The sequence below is a fragment of the Leopardus geoffroyi genome, chromosome C2, assembly GCF_018350155.1.
Source record: "Leopardus geoffroyi isolate Oge1 chromosome C2, O.geoffroyi_Oge1_pat1.0, whole genome shotgun sequence".
NCBI lineage: Eukaryota > Metazoa > Chordata > Mammalia > Carnivora > Felidae > Leopardus > Leopardus geoffroyi.
Genome location: NC_059333.1, coordinates 121,606,687 through 121,622,120, shown reverse-complemented (window position 1 = coordinate 121,622,120; position 15,434 = coordinate 121,606,687). Strand labels below are relative to the sequence as shown.

The following is a 15,434-nucleotide window of genomic DNA, read 5'->3' as shown; positions in this document are numbered from 1 at the left end:
GAGCCTGTTTCCAATTCTGTGTCTCCCTCTCTCTCTGCCCTTCCCCCGTTCATGCTGTGTCTCTCTCTGTCCCAAAAATAAATAAACGTTGAAAAAAAAATTAAAAAAAAAATAGCTAATAGAGAAAATGAAATGCTTATTGAAATATCATTATTACTATTTTTTAAAGAGGCTCACGACCCTGAGATCAAGCATCTCGTGCTCTTCCAAATGAGCCAGCCAGGTGCTCCCGAGATATTATTTCTTCTCAAGATAGTATTAACATAGTAGAAACAGTGCCCTACAGCACACTTTACCACCTCTCCCTTATTTGTCCATCAAGACTAGCATTTCCTGGCTTTGTCAAACTTGTCATCCAATGGCTATATTCCGTGTGGCCATTATCTCATAACATCATTACTTCCCTAGAGCCTAAGCTACTTAAGAGCAGGAACTAAATTGCATTCATATTTATAAGCGCAACACCTAGGAGGGTTTCTGGCATATAACAGATGTTTAAAAAATGCATCCTAAATAAATGAGATAAAAAGAATGACAAATGAATACACTTAAGGATGGATTCTTTTTTTTTAAAAATTTTTTTTTTCAAGGTTTATTTATTTTTGGGACAGAGAGAGACAGAGCATGAACGGGGGAGGGGCAGAGAGAAGGAGACACAGAATCGGAAACAGGCTCCAGGCTCTGAGCCATCAGCCCAGAGCCCGACGCGGGGCTCGAACTCACGGACCGCGAGATCGTGACCTGGCTGAAGTTGGACGCCCAACCGACTGCGCCACCCAGGCGCCCCAAGGATGGATTCTATGTTAAGAGCAGAAAGGATTAATAAAATGAAAATGACATAAATTCTAAAAAAAGAAGTCATTTGTAGATTGTTTGTAACAAGTATTTTGAAGATTCAAGTTTTGTAAAACTTAAGTATGGAGTGCTTAAAGTAATATTACTTTATTTTAAACTCTCTTTAAATTTAGAAATCGTGATTCTAAAATTTGTTCCAGATTAGACAAAGGTTAATCTGTATTTCAGTGAGTAGCAACAATGCCTGGCAAGTAGTAAATTCATCTGTTCATTCAAAAAATGTTTGAGAGCCCAGTCCTCTGATAGGTAGTAGGTCGATATGAGGCTATGAAGACAGAGCTGATATTAGGGCTTCCCAAGGTAGGAGGATCAAGGTCAACTCTCCATGCTTTGGGAGAAGACTCCAAATGCCTCTACTCTATGAATAAGAGTAAACCAGAAAAACAGGTTTTCACAGGAACTGAAACTCAGTTTTAAATCATCTCAGTCACTAAACTGGATTGAGGTAATCCTGGTGTCTAGAAAAATGGAAGACACATAAATCTTATCCAGAGCAAGAAAATGCTATGTTAAGGCTCTCATAATTTCTACACACAATTTTCCAAATACTGTCTAGCTGATATACATACACATGCATACAAATAAGTAACTAGGCTCACCGAACTCATCAAGTTGTATATATTAAATATGTTCAGCTTTTTGTATGTTAATCATACATCCATAAAGTATTTTAAATTTAAAAGAAATGAAATAATCAGGCATCTGAGGAAACAAGAGAACATGAAAACAAAAGAGAGAGAAAGACAGAGTCCATGGGGCTACACATACTAGAGTAGTCATGGACTTTAAAATACCATGCTAATTATGTAAAGAAAAAAGTTCTAGAACTAAAAAATTAAGAACTTAATGGATGGGTTTTAACAGCACATTAGAAGCAACGTAAGAGAGAATAGATATGAGAGAGAGGTTAGAAGAAAATATCCAGAATGAAGTACAGAGACAAAAGAATGGTAAATATGAAAGAGTGAGAGACAAACGGGATTTAATGAGAAGGTCTAACATGCATATAATCAAATTTTCTAGAAGGAAAGGAGATAAAGAGAATGGACTAGAAATGCCTTTTGAAAATAATGGCTGTGAAATTTTTAAAAGCAACAGAAGATACCAAGGAATAAACTCAAGACACCCTACAAACCTCAAGTAGGTTGCCACTCTTAGACAATAGGTGCAGAAAATGTATTTAATAAATTTAACAGCCACTAATAATAGTCTTAGAAGGGGGGCCTGGGTGGCTCAGTAGGTTAAGCATCTAACTTCAGTTTAGATCATGATCTCACAGCTCATAAGTTAGAGCCCTGCCTAGTCAATATATCCTAGAAGTCCTTGTCAATGTTTAAAAGGAAAAGGCATATTTCTATAACATCTTGTTACGTTAAAGAACTGCAAATTAAACCAGTGAGATGCTACTTCACACCTATTAGAATGGCTAAAATCCAAAACTGGAATCAAATGTCAGCAAGGATGTGGCGCTCTCTTTCACTGTTGGTAGGGGTGTAAAACAGTACAGTCACTTTGGAACACAGATTGGCATTTTCTTACAAAGCTAAACATAGTCTTACCATTGGATCCAGCAATTGCACACCTAGGTATTTACCCAAATAGGTTGAAATTTATGTTCATACAAAACCTGCACAAAAATCTTTATAGCAACTTTATTCACAAGTGCCAAAAATTAGAACCAGAAGTGTCCTTCAACAAGTGAATGGATAAACAAATTGTAACAATCTAGGCCATGAAATACTAATCAGTGACAAAAAGAAATGCACTACCAAGCCACAAAAAGACATGGAAAAAACATTGTCTTTATATTTCTTCCCTTCTGCTCCTGTGGGTTCAGTTTGCCATCTTTTGCCAGTGTCTTAAGGTACAATGTTAGATGCTTTGTTAATATAGTCTCTATACATGGGGAACCTGAGTGGCTCAGTCTGCTGAGTGTCCAACTTTCGATTTCAGCTTAGGTCATGATCTCACAGTTTCTGAGACAGCCCTGCATCAGGCTCTGTGCTGACAGTGTGGAGCCTGCTTGAGATTCTCTCTCTCTCCCTCCCCCCGCCACTCTCAAAATAAATACATAAACTTTAAAAATTAAAAAAATAAAAAATATATATAGTCCCTATACATAATAGTCTTGCTATTAATTTCTATTTAAACACTGATCTTGGTGCAACACATAATTTGGTATGTTTTCATTTTCATTCATCTCAAAGTATTTTCTAATTTCTCTTAGGATTTCTTCTTTTACCTACTGGTTATTTAAAAGTACACTGTTTGGGGGCACCTGGGTGGCTCAGTCAGTTGAGCGTCTGACTTCGGCTCAGGTCATGATCATGCGTTCATGGTTTCGAGACCTGTATTGGACTCTGGACTGACAGCTCAGAGCCTGGAGCCTGCTTTGGATTCTGCGTCTCTCTCTCTCTCTCTCTCTCTCTCTCTCTCTCTGCCCCTCCCCTGACCACACTCTCTATCTCTCAAAAAATTAAAAAAAAAAAAAAGTTAAAATTTTTGTAAAGTACACTGATTTCCATATATTTTTGAACTCTCCATATTTGTCTGCTAATTATGTTTAATTATGTTTTTAAGGATTTTATTTTATTTTAGCGTTTATTTATTTATTTTGAGAAAGAGAGAAAGAGCAAATACGAGCAGGGGAGGGGCAGAGATTCCCAAGCAGGCTTCACACTGACAGAGGACAGCCCAATGTGGGGCTTGAACTCACCAACTGTGAGATCAAGCCCTGAGCCAAAACCAAGAGTCAGACACTTAACCAACAGAGCCATCCAGGCGCCCCATAAGGATTTTATTTTTAAGTAATCTACACCCAAGGTGGGGCTTTAATGCACAACCCTGAGATCAAGAGTCACATGCTCTACCTACTAGGCCAGCCAGGAGCCCATATCTGTTATGTTTAATTTCATTCATTATCAGAGAAATATTTTGTATAACTTCAGTCCTTTTAAATTTATTAAGGCTTGTATTATGGTGTAGCATGTGATCTATCCTGGAGAATATTCCATGTACACTTAAGAATGTATATTCTGTTGTTACTGGAGATCTCTATAAAAGGTCTAGTTAGCTTATACTGTTGTCCAAGTTTTCTATTTCTTTGTTGAGCTTCTGTCTAGTTGTTTTATCCATTATTAAAAGTGGAGTGTTGAAGTCTCCAACTATTACTGAATTGAATATTATTGAATTGTCTATTTTCCTCTTCAATTCTGTCAATTTTTGCTTCATTTGTTTGAGGCACTGTTACTACATACATGTATGTTTATAATTGTTATATATTTCTGATGGATTGACTTATCATTACAAAATGTCCTTCTTTATCTCTAATAACATTTTTTGTTTTAAAGTCTATTTTGGGGTGCCTGGGTGGCTCAGTTGGTTGAGCATCTGACTTCGGCTCAGGTCATGACCTCCTGGTTTGTGAGTTTGAGCCCCGCGTCGGGTTCTCTGCTGACAGCTCAGAGCCTGGAGCCTGCTTTGGATTCTGTGTCCCCCCTCTCTCTCTGCCCTTCCCCTGCTCGCACTCTGTCTCTCTCTGCCTCTCAAAAATAAAGAAACATAATAAAAAAAATTTTTTTTTAAAAGTCTATTTTGCTGGATATTAGCATAGCCACTTAGTTTATGGATGCTGTTTGCATGAGAGATCTTTTCCATCCTTTTACTTTTTACTGATTTGTATTTTTGAATCTAAAGTGTTTCTCCTATAGACAGCATGCAGTTGGATCTTCTTTTTTATCAGTCTAAAATCACAATGAGAGAGCACTATTTAAGTACCAAAATGGCTAAAAAAAAAAAAAAAAAAAAAAAAAACCTGATAGGATCAATTATGATGGTAAATGAAATAAGAAGTCCTCTCATTGACTGATAGTGGGTATGTGAATTGTCAAAAACTGTGGGAAACTTTTTGACATTATCCACTAAAGGTGAAGATACACATATCCATTCATGCCCTAAAAATTCCGTTCCCATGTATAGATGTAACAGAAATGCATTTATATGTACTTCAAAGACAGTATTAGTCATAATTGCCCCAAACTAGAAATAACTCAAATGTACATGAACAGAAGGGATAAACAGATAGAGATATAATCATATATTGAACACTAAATAGCAATGAAAATGTAAGAAAATTAATTTACACCCAATATGGGTATATTTCATAAATATAATATTAAACAAAAGGAGTCAGACACAAAAAAATAAACACGGATTCCATTTATACAAAATTCAAAAAAAATTCACGTGAAACAAAAAGATAGTGTTAAGAAAGAAACATATAAGTAAAAAAGTAAAAGTGGAAAGAAAATCTGATACACAGTTTCATAATGTTCTGTTTCTTGATTTAAATAGTGCTACACAGGTGTTTGCTTCACAGTGCATCACTGGGTGGTATAGTTTTGTTTTGTTCCATTTTCTATTATGTGTTATGACTCACAATAAAAAGGTTTAAAAAAAACCGAGTAAAGATTCCTTGTATTCTATCCCAATATGTAGTGGACACCTAATTTTCCCTGAAATAATCAAATTATTATCTTTATTCCTTTAATTTTGTCTTTCCTGTAGTCCATACACACACACATACACAGGCACACACAATCTTTCCTTACCTCAACCAGGTTCTGTAAAATCCAGGCCAATCTCAAAGAAACATGCTGGTTTGTGAAACTGAACATACTGACTGCAAAAAATCGTTTACTTCTAGTGAAAAAGTGTAGCACTCGGCAGGAGCTCTGTATTAGCTGTTAAGAAAAAAGATATTTTAGGAAAATGCACTTAATGGTGTTTGATATTTCTATATTAATTCTACACATATGAAAACAAACCCAATAACAAATCATTCAACTACTTCTAGTGTTCTCAGCACCTAAGAACATGAAGTAAAGCAATGTTACCCCAAGTGGACATTTGTATTCTAACATACGAGATATAACACATCTACTATGTCCTTCTTTAATAAACACAAAAAGCTCAAGATAAAGTCTTTTATTTTATTATTATTATTATTTTTTAATGTTTATTTACTCTTGAGACAGAGACAGAGCGTGAGCAGGGAGGGGCAAAGAAAGAGGGAGACACAGAACCTGAAAGAGGCTCCGAGCCGTCAGCACAGAGCTGGATGCAGGGCTTGAATCCACGAACTGTGAGATCATGACCTGAGCCTAAGTTGGACGCTTAACTGACTGAGCCACCCAGGCACCCCTCAAGATAAAGTCTTTAAAAAAAAAAAAAAACAACTTAAAAAATATAAAAGAAAAAGAAAAGAAAAGGGGGAGAGTCAAGGGATAGGCTATATTCCTATATGAAATATATTTTGAATGAGGTTACTATTAACCCATAAAGAAAATTTCCCTATACACTAAGTACCTAAAATTGGGATATATGATTTCACTGAACACTACCTATACTTAACAAAATCAAAGATGAAATATATATAGTTTTAAATTTGTTTCTTAGTAAGCAAAATCTTTAGTTAAAAAGAAAAAGTCTCTCACAGAAAACTTGCTTTGAGTTTTAAGATTTGTAAGACACAGTAAAAAAAAAAAAATCAAAAACAAAAACTCTATCCTGCCACCTACTACAAGAATGCCGATGGACAATTCAACTTCTGAAACTGATGTTTTAAAGAATATTCACTTATAGAGAATTTACCGCCTTCTTGAATTTTTCCCTCTGTTATTACTCACCCCTCCCCTAAAAAATAAATATAAAGGTTTGGGTTTATTTACTAAAATAATAAGTATAACAATGAAGAAAATGTATAGACTCAATTCTCTCTACATTTTAGTTTTGTCCTTTGTTTTTTAAGTTTATTTATTTTGAAAGAGAAGGAAAGAGAGAGCAGGGGAGGGGCAGAGAGAGCGAGAGGGAGGGAGAGAGAGAGAATCCCAAGCAGGCTCCTCACTGTCAGCACAGAGCCCAATGTGGAGCTCAAACTCATGAACCCATGAGATCATGACCTGAGCCAAAATCAAAAGTCAGGCAGCATTCAACCTACTGACCCATCCAGGCATCCCTTGTCCTTTTTTTTTTCCTTTTCGTTTTGGTGAAAAGTTCTACTCTTAGCAAATTTTAATTATATAATACAGTGTTATCAATTATAGTCATGTAATACATTAGATTCTCAGATTATTCATCTTATAACTGAAAGTTACAGCCCTTTTAACTTCCTTTTCATCTCATTCAGTGCTCAAACTTCCTGTGTTTCTACATATTTTGCACTGTTTATTAAAAGATAAGATGTCCTTGGGGCGCCTGGGTGGCTCAGTCGGTTAAGCGTCTGACTTCGGCTCAGGTCATGATCTCACAGTCCATGGGTTCAAGCCCCGCGTCAGGCTCTGTGCTGACAGCTCAGAGCCTGGAGCCTGTTTCAGATTCTGTGTCTCCCTCTTTCTCTGACCCTCCCCTGTTCATGCTCTGTCTCAAAAATAAATAAATGTTTAAAAAAAAAAAGATAAGATGTCCTTGGGATGCCTGGGTGGCTCAGTGGGTTGACTGGTTGACTGTCCGACCTCAGTTCAGGTCATGACCTCATGGTTCGTGAGTTCAAGCCCAGCATCGGGCTCTGTGCTGGCAGCTTGGAGCCTGGAGCCTGCTTCAGATTCTGTGTCTCCCTCTCTCTCTGCTCCTCCCCTACTCATGCTCTGTCTCTCTCTCTCTCAAAAATAAACAAACACTAAAAAAAAATTTTTTTTTAATTTAAAAAAAGACAAGACGTCCTTAAAGTATTTAAAGGGACGACCCATAATCCTCCCTCTGATGTGTTATATGTTAACGAATGCCTCAAACTGAAAGAGGTTTTTCTTCCCTAAGAACACTATACTTTCCTCTATTTAAAAAATTAGATTTCATATACTTCTATTAAAAGGTATCTTCTATTAAAATGCAGATACCCGGGGTGGGGGAGCACACAAAAAGTATTAAGAGTTCTAACACCTGTACTTTTTTTTTTAAGTTTATTTATTTATTTTGAGAAAGAGAGAGCGCACGCAAGTGGGGTAGAGAGAGAGGGAGAGAGACAATCCCAAGCAGGCTCCATGCTGTGGGCACAAAGCCCAAAGCGGGGCTCAACCCCATGAACTGTGAGATCATGACCTGAGCCGAAATCAAGAGCCAGACACTTAACTGAGTCACCCAGGTACCCCTAACACCTGCACTTTTATATAACATACGAACAATTAGCATTTTGTTCTTACATTTAACAAATATTTATTGAGTACCTTCTATGTACCAAGGGACTGTGCTAGTCCTTGAGAAACTAGAGTGAACAATATAGGCAGAGTCCCTGCCTTCTTGAAATTTACATTCTAATGGGAAGAGAAAGACAAGTAATCAAATCAATAAATGATATAATCTAAGAAGACACCATAAAATAAACCAATATTGAAGGTACCACCAAAAAAAACAACAAAGAATCCTGTTAGTTAAATTACAATGAAATGCTAAGATATAATTGATGGTTAAAATGATTTTAAAAATTGACGGTTAAGAATACATCCTGCTTGGGGCACCTGGCTGGCTCAGTTGGTGGAATGTGTGACTCCTGGCCTAGGGGTTGTGAGTTCAAGCCCCATGTTGAGTGTGGAGATTAATTAAAAATAAAATCTTACAAAAATATATCCTGCTTAAAATCACCCCTTTTAAATTAGAAAAAAAAAGTATGTCTTATAATTCACACATTGCTGGGGGGAACGTAAATGATGCAGCCACCCTGGAAAAAGTTTTCTGACAGTTTCATATAAAACAAAATATGCAATTACCATTTGACCTAGCAATTAATTGTACCTTTGGGGTATTATCCTAGAGAAATGAACACTTACGTTCACATAAATGTCTGTACACAAATGTTCAAAACAGGGGTGCCTGGGTGGCTCAGCCGGTTAAGCGTCCGACTTCGGCTCAGGTCACGATCTCACGATTTGTGGGTTCGAGCCCCATGTCGGGCTCTGTGCTGACAGCTCAGAGCCTGGAGCCTGCTTCGGATTCTGGATCTCCCTCTCTCTCTGACCCTCCCCCATTCATGCTCTGTCTCTCTCTGTCTCAAAAATAAATAAACATTTAAAAAAATTAAAAAAAAAATAAAATAAAAAAAAAACACAAATGTTCAAAACAGCCCTATTTGTAATAGCCAAAAACTGGGATTTCATAGATGTCCTTAAAAAACAGGTAGTGCATCTGTACCCCTGAATGCAACACAGCAATAAAAAGAAACAACCTATTGATTCAGGTACAACTTGGATTCTCCAGGGAATTACACTAAGTGAAAAAAGCAAATCCCAAAGGTTTTATACTGCATCATTCTAGGTATATAATATTTTTGAAGTCAGAAAATATTTTTTTTTTTAATTTTTTTTTTCAACGTTTATTTATTTTTGGGACAGAGAGAGACAGAGCATGAACGGGGGAGGGGCAGAGAGAGAGGGAGACACAGAATCGGAAACAGGCTCCAGGCTCTGAGCCATCAGCCCAGAGCCCGACGCGGGACTCGAACTCACGGACCGCGAGATCGTGACCTGGCTGAAGTCGGACGCTTAACCGACTGCGCCACCCAGGCGCCCCTGAAGTCAGAAAATATTTTTAATGGAGGACAGATTACTGGTTGCGAGGAGTGATGGATGGGAAGAGGCTGGAGAGGTGCACAGCAGAGATGGCTGTGGTTATAAAAGGGCAACATAAGGGGCCCCTGGGTGGCTCAGTCGGTTAAGCGTCCGACTTCACCTCAGGTCATGATCTCATGGTCTGTGAGTTCAAGCCCCATGTCTGGCTCTGTGCTGACAGCTCAGAGTCTGGAGCCTGCTTCAGATTCTGTGACTCCCTCTCTCTCTGCCCCTCCCCTGCTCATGCTCATGCTCATGCTCTGTCTCTCAAAAAATAAATAAACATTAAAAAATTTTTTTAAATAAAAAATTTTTTAAAAATAATAAAAGAGCAACATGAGGGACCTTTGTAATGATGGTACAGTTCAGTGTCCCGACTGTAGTGGTGGTCATACAAACATATAAAAGAACTGTACAGAAGTCAGAACACGCCCACATACAAACAGAAAAGAGTACAAGTAAAATAGGGAAATCTGAATATGATCTACAGATTGTATCAATGTCAGGATCCTGGTTGTGATGCTATACTCCAGTTTTGTAAACTGTTACCATTGAGAGAACCTGCAAAGCCTATAAGGGATCCCTGTATTATTTTTTACAACTGCATGTGAATCTATAATTATCTCAATTAAAATTTCAGTTGAAAAAATTATACGTCTCAAAATCTGTGAAATATGATAAGTGCTGTGAAAGAAAGAAAGGGCGGTTTGATACAGACTGGACTGGGGGAAGGGGGTCATGCTACTCTATATAAATAAGATGGCAGGAAAGGCCTCACACAGAGGAGGTGGCAGGTGAGCTGGGCCCGGAAGGATGAGAAGAATCCAGTCATGATGGCAGGAGAGCCCCTTGCAGGTCTGAAGGTCTTAAGGTGAGAGGCTGCTTGGGTGCTACAAGAACAAAAGCAGGCTGGCAAAGCTGGAGCCACATCCTTAGCAACTTCAGGGAGGAAGAGGTCTGGGAAATGGTCAGAGTTGTAGACAGAGCTGATCCATGGTAGGGAGTTAAGATTTAGTGCTAAAGGCAAAGAGAAGCCTTAGCAACCATTAAGCAAGAATCAGAACAACAGTGAGAGGAAGCATGGCTGCTGGAAAGACTGGAGGAAAACAATGGTGCCAGGAGATTGCCAACACACTTTAATTACTTCATCATGTTGCTTAGAGCTAGCCTTGGCTAAACTGACAACTTTGGTGCCATTTCTGGCACATACACCCTAAACATTTCCAGGAGCCTCAATCAATAAACCATAAGGATCTGGGATAGGATGGGTGCAGGGTGGGGTTCCTCCACTGGCAGGACAGGCCCTGGAATCATGTGTGCTAAACTGTAAGAATCCGTGTACATTTTTTCCTAAGAGGAACCAAGCTTACATCATGTGCATGTTCAATATCAAGTAGATGAAGTGCTTTAAATGCAGAGTTTTGTGTATGAAGTCAGTTTTGTTTTTATTATTATTTTTTAATGTTTGTTTATTTTTGAGAGAGACAGAGAGTGAGTGAGGGAGGGGCAGAGAGAGAAGGAGAAAGAGAATCCCAAGCAGGCTCTGCACTATCAGTATGGAGCCCCATGTGGGGCTCGAACTCACAAACTGTGAGATCATGACCTGAGCTGAAATCAAGAGTCGGATGCTTAACTGACTGAGCCACCCAGGCAACCCTATAAATTGTATAATTTTAAATTATACCATTCAAAGTTCATGACATTTTCTTATAATCATTTCAATTCCTTAATCACTCTTTCCTGTACACAGCATCTCTCAGTACTCAGCCTTACAAGTTATTAAAGCAAGGTACATCCTCATATATTAAACTAACAAAAGAAAAACCAATGTGGGTGACATTATGGCAAAAGTGTTTCTTTCACTCATGCATTGCTGTCATATTCTATAATATATTCATGTTTGTTTCCATATAAAATTAGTGTCTCCAAATAGTTATTGAGTCAAATCAATGCTCCAGATACTCTCTGAAGCACCATTCTGTAGAGGCACCTGAGTTGAAAAGGCATTTAGCTGTGTGGCATTAGAATATGTAAAATTGCAGCATGTAATATTAATTATAACATCACATATTGCAGGTCTGGCCACATTTGGAAAACTGTCTTACCCTCTGACTCAGTAACCCCACAGTTACGCTGCCACCACCACTATTGTCACTGTCATAGTCATAACCATTGTCATTTGCTACCATGATGTGGTAGGCATCAGATGAAGAGCTTGTGGCTGTCAGCCAATTATGCATCTTGATATCCATTCTCCACTTTTAACAAAAGATTTTGAAATTTGGACATTTCTCTATTTTTTCTGGACATGGTCTGCATTTTTGTCCACTTCTCCAAGAATGGTAACATGAATTCTCACTCACATGAGACCCTGGGGTCCATCCTAAACCTTCTTAGGGCTTCCTGAAGTGTAGTTGTTAAGTACTTTAGTCTACCACATATGCTTTTGGGTGAAAATTATGAAGTTTCCCTGATGTGAGGAGTGTGCATATGTGTATTCTCTTATCAACGTTCTAAAACAGCACAGGTAGGAGATTATACAGGTGAGGGACATTTACAGGGAAAACAGTAATATCTAAATCACAGAAGATAAGAAAAAGATTACCTTCATTAGGAATGAATTATTCCAAGATTTTACCAGCTCAATAGCTCTTAGGTCTTGCCAACTAATGAAGTTGTGAAAATGATTTCCCGTTTTCCTAAGAATGATAAAAACAGTATTTTGAGACTCAATATAAATCAGAGACTATAGTAAATAAAAGATCTGGCACAAGAGAAAACAAAATTAGAGGCAACACTGGAATACCAAAGTATAATTTAATTAGATGGGGCTTGCCGAATGATTTTTTCATTTTATAAACTGAACACATTTTGTAACAATTATAATGTGATAAATAAAATGAAATTCTAGATCAAATTCTATCAAGAAAGATATTCTTTTTGAAGCAGTACAACGTGCAGACGTCTAAAACAAAACACATCTAATAAGAAGGCCTTTAAAGACTTGCTTATACACTTTAAAAAGCAAGAAACCAATGCTTCCTCCCTTCATTTTACTTGAAACACACAATCAGATAAAAACATCTGTAGCTACACAGAAGAGCTGAAATATTGTCTGACCCTATTCCTATACCTCTCACCTTTGGGACCGGCTTGTCCTCTGCAATCTACTAAGCTTATCAAAATTTGTCCAATAAGAAGAAATTCAACAAACTCTGGGTCAACACTACAATAAAAGTACAGAACTAAGAAATATCATAGAAATCAGTCATTTTCCTTTTTGACTCCTGCAAATTCAACCACTGACATCTACTAATCTTTGACATACAACTCGGGCTTGCTGTCTACCTTATTCCAGGTGCCCCTCTGTGTGAGTTTGGCCACATTCAATTCCCTAGACTGTCATTTCCCACACTTCTTAAGCAGTCCACACCCATGGGCACATCCTCAACTTTCTTACCTGGAAACATTCTACACCCGAAATTTTAACATTCCAATATATTAGTCAACACATCTTGCTATTATTTCAGTTTTCTCAATCTTACTCTCTACTAAATACCTTCCCTTCAGGGGCGCCGGGTGGCTTAGTCAGTTAAACGTCCAACTCTTGGTTTCAGCTCAGGTCATGATCTCACAGCTTCATGGGTTCACGCCCAGCTCTGCACTGACAGTGCGGAGCCTGCTTGGGATTCTCTCTCCCTCCCCCACTCCCACTGTTTCTGTCTCTCTCAAAATAAATAAATAAACTTAAGAAAAAAAAATACCTTCCCTTCAAACTCACTGTAACCATTAATCCCTCAGACACTTGTCTTCCTACCAACCTCTCTCAGGCTTCCGTCCTTTCCTGCATCCCATGATCTAGCATACTCTCTACCCCGTGATTCTCTCTCTTTTTAAAAATTGTGGTAAGATATATATAACATAAATTTGCCACTTTAATCATGTTTAAATGTGCGGTTCAGTGGCATTAAGTACATTTCACAATGTTATATATTACCATCACCATTATTTCCCAACATTTGGGTTGTTTCTACCCCCTTGCCTTTGTGAATAATGCTGCTATAAACACTGCTATGCAAGTACCTGTTTGAGTCCCTGTTTCAATTCCTTTGGGTATATACCTACGAACAGAATTGCTGGGTCATCTGGTAAGTCTAGTTTTTGAAGAACTGCCACACTTTTTCCCACAGTGCTGCACCATTTACATCCCTGCCACCAGTATACAAGAGTTCCAGTTTTTCCACACCCTCACCAACACTTGTTGTTTTCCATTTTTTTAATTATAGCCATCCTGATGGGTGTGAAGTGGTATCTCATTGTAGTTGATACGTGTTTCCCCAAGGACTAATTATATTGTACATCTTTTCATGTGCTTATTGACTATCTGTATATTATTCAAGTCCTTTGTCCATTTATGAATTGCTTTATTTGGGGTTTTTTTTGTTGTTGAGTTGTAATAGTTCTTTATATATTCTAAATATTAATTCTTTATCAAATACATGATTTGCAAAAAAATATTTTCTACCATTTTGTGAGTTTTCTTTTCACTCTCTTAATAGTGTCCTTCCTTTTCGTTTTTCACTTCTACTAATGAGAATCATAGCACTCACCTACATTCATGAACACATTACTTCTTTTTCCTTCAGTGATCCAAACAGCCACCATTATCATTAGCACAAATCAGAGACATGATTTTCCTACTGTAGTCCTCTATCTTAGACGAAATTACAAAGCAAACACACCAAGATGCACACCAAGACACACACCTTCCACATTACAGGCTGAAGTCAGTTTCCAGAAATCTAACTGCACATTTAAGATATCAATGACTAAATTTTCCTAGACATACGTATGTATTTTTTTATCTCAGACTTGCAACCCTGAGATCAAGACCTGAGCTGAGATCAAGAGTCAGATGCTTCACAATCCCAGACTTCAAGCTATACTACAAAGCTGTAATCATCAAGACAGTATGGTACTGGCACAAGAACAGACACTCAGATCAATGGAATAGAATAGAGAACCCAGAAATGGACCCACAAATGTATAGCCAACTAATCTTTGACAGAGCAGGAAAGAATATCCAATGGAATAAAGACAGTCTCTTCAGCAAGTGGTGCCGGGAAAACTGGACAGTGACATGCCAAAGAATGAACCTGGACCACTATCTTACACCATACACAAAAATAAACTCAAAGTGGATGAAAGACCTCAATGTAAGACAGGAAGCCATCAAAATCCTCGAGGAGAAAGCAGGCAAAAACCTCTTTGATCTTGGCCGCAGCAACTTCTTACTCAACATGTCTCCAGAGGCAAGGGAAACAAAAGCAAAAATGAACTACTGGGACCTCATCAAAATAAAAAGCTTCTGCACGGCAAAGGAAACAATCAGCGAAACTAAAAGGCAACTGACAGAATGGGAGAAGATATTTACAAGTGACATATCAGATAAAGGGTTAGTATCCAAAATCTATAAAGAACTTATCAAACTCAACACCCAAAATACAAATAATCCATTGAAGAAAGGGGCAAAAGACATGAATAGACACTTCTCCAAAGAAAACATCCAGATGGCCAACTGACACATGAAAAAATGCTCAACATCACTCATCATCAGGGAAGTACAAATCAAAACCACAATGAGATACCACCTCACACCTGTCAGAATGGCTAACATTAACAACTCAGGCAACAACAGATGTTGGTGAGGATGCAGAGAAAGAGCATCTCTTTTGCATTGTTGGTGGGAATGCAAGCTGGTGCAGCCACTCTGGAAAACAGTATGGAGGTTTCTCAAAAAACTAAAAAATAGAACTACCCTACGACCCAGCAGTTGCACTATTAGGCATTTATCCAAGGGTTACAGGTGTGCTGTTTCCAAGGGACACATGCACCCCCATGTTTACAGCAGCACTATCAACAATAGCCAAAGTATGGAAAGAGCCCAAATGTCTGTCGGTGGATGAATGGATAAAGAAAATG

The 15,434-nt window shown here is 38.0% G+C and overlaps 1 protein-coding gene across 6 annotated transcripts in view; it reads right to left on the bottom strand.

The window, feature by feature from the left end:
* Window positions 1–15,434, bottom strand: part of GK5 (glycerol kinase 5) — a 79,715-nt gene that overhangs the window by 43,870 nt on the left and 20,411 nt on the right. For all 6 annotated transcript variants that reach the window (XM_045503429.1, XM_045503428.1, XM_045503425.1 and 3 more), the window contains 2 exons: window positions 12,058–12,151; window positions 5,466–5,597 (listed from right to left, as the gene is read on the bottom strand). In XM_045503429.1, coding sequence (XP_045359385.1) covers window positions 5,466–5,597; window positions 12,058–12,151 — 226 coding nt within the window. The remainder of the gene's footprint in view (window positions 1–5,465; window positions 5,598–12,057; window positions 12,152–15,434) is intronic.